General features: G+C 67.0%; 1 protein-coding gene across 1 annotated transcript in view; it reads right to left on the bottom strand.

Annotated features, from left to right (window-relative positions):
• Nucleotides 1-397, bottom strand: part of RALGDS (ral guanine nucleotide dissociation stimulator) — a gene marked incomplete at its 5' end in the record, with an annotated part of 24441 nt that overhangs the window by 1074 nt on the left and 22970 nt on the right. The window contains 1 exon segment of the mRNA XM_010285532.1: nt 180-397. This exon segment is cut by the window's right edge and continues 2 nt beyond it. Coding sequence (XP_010283834.1) covers nt 180-397 — 218 coding nt within the window.

Raw genomic sequence — 397 nt, 5'->3', positions numbered from 1 at the left:
CCACTGGAGGTGCGAGGGCCCTGCCACGCTGCTGGAGCAGCAAGGGGCAGGGGCCTCCCTAGCCCCAGCAGGCCAGAAACAGCCCCCAGGACCCCCACCTGTTCCCCCCAGCCCCAGCACCGGGGCAGAGGTGGGGCAGTCCCCACACGATGGCCACACCTGCCTCCAGAGACCCAGACCCCACCAGCTGCTCCATACCTTCTTCTCCTGGCAGTCAGGGGACTCGGGGATGAAGCTGATGTTGATCTCCTCCACGTCAGAGCTGCTGGAGCCGGCGGAGGTGACGCTCACAGAGTCGGTGGCGTCCCCACTGCACAGGTATTGCCCGCACTTGAGCTGGTCGAAGGATTTTGAGTGGGAGCTGCCGCCGGCCCAAGGCTACGCGCCTGGTGGCTGG

The sequence above is a fragment of the Phaethon lepturus genome, unplaced genomic scaffold (genome assembly GCF_000687285.1).
Source record: "Phaethon lepturus isolate BGI_N335 unplaced genomic scaffold, ASM68728v1 scaffold26424, whole genome shotgun sequence".
In the NCBI taxonomy this organism is placed as follows: domain Eukaryota; kingdom Metazoa; phylum Chordata; class Aves; order Phaethontiformes; family Phaethontidae; genus Phaethon; species Phaethon lepturus.
This window is presented reverse-complemented; position numbering and strand designations above follow the sequence as displayed.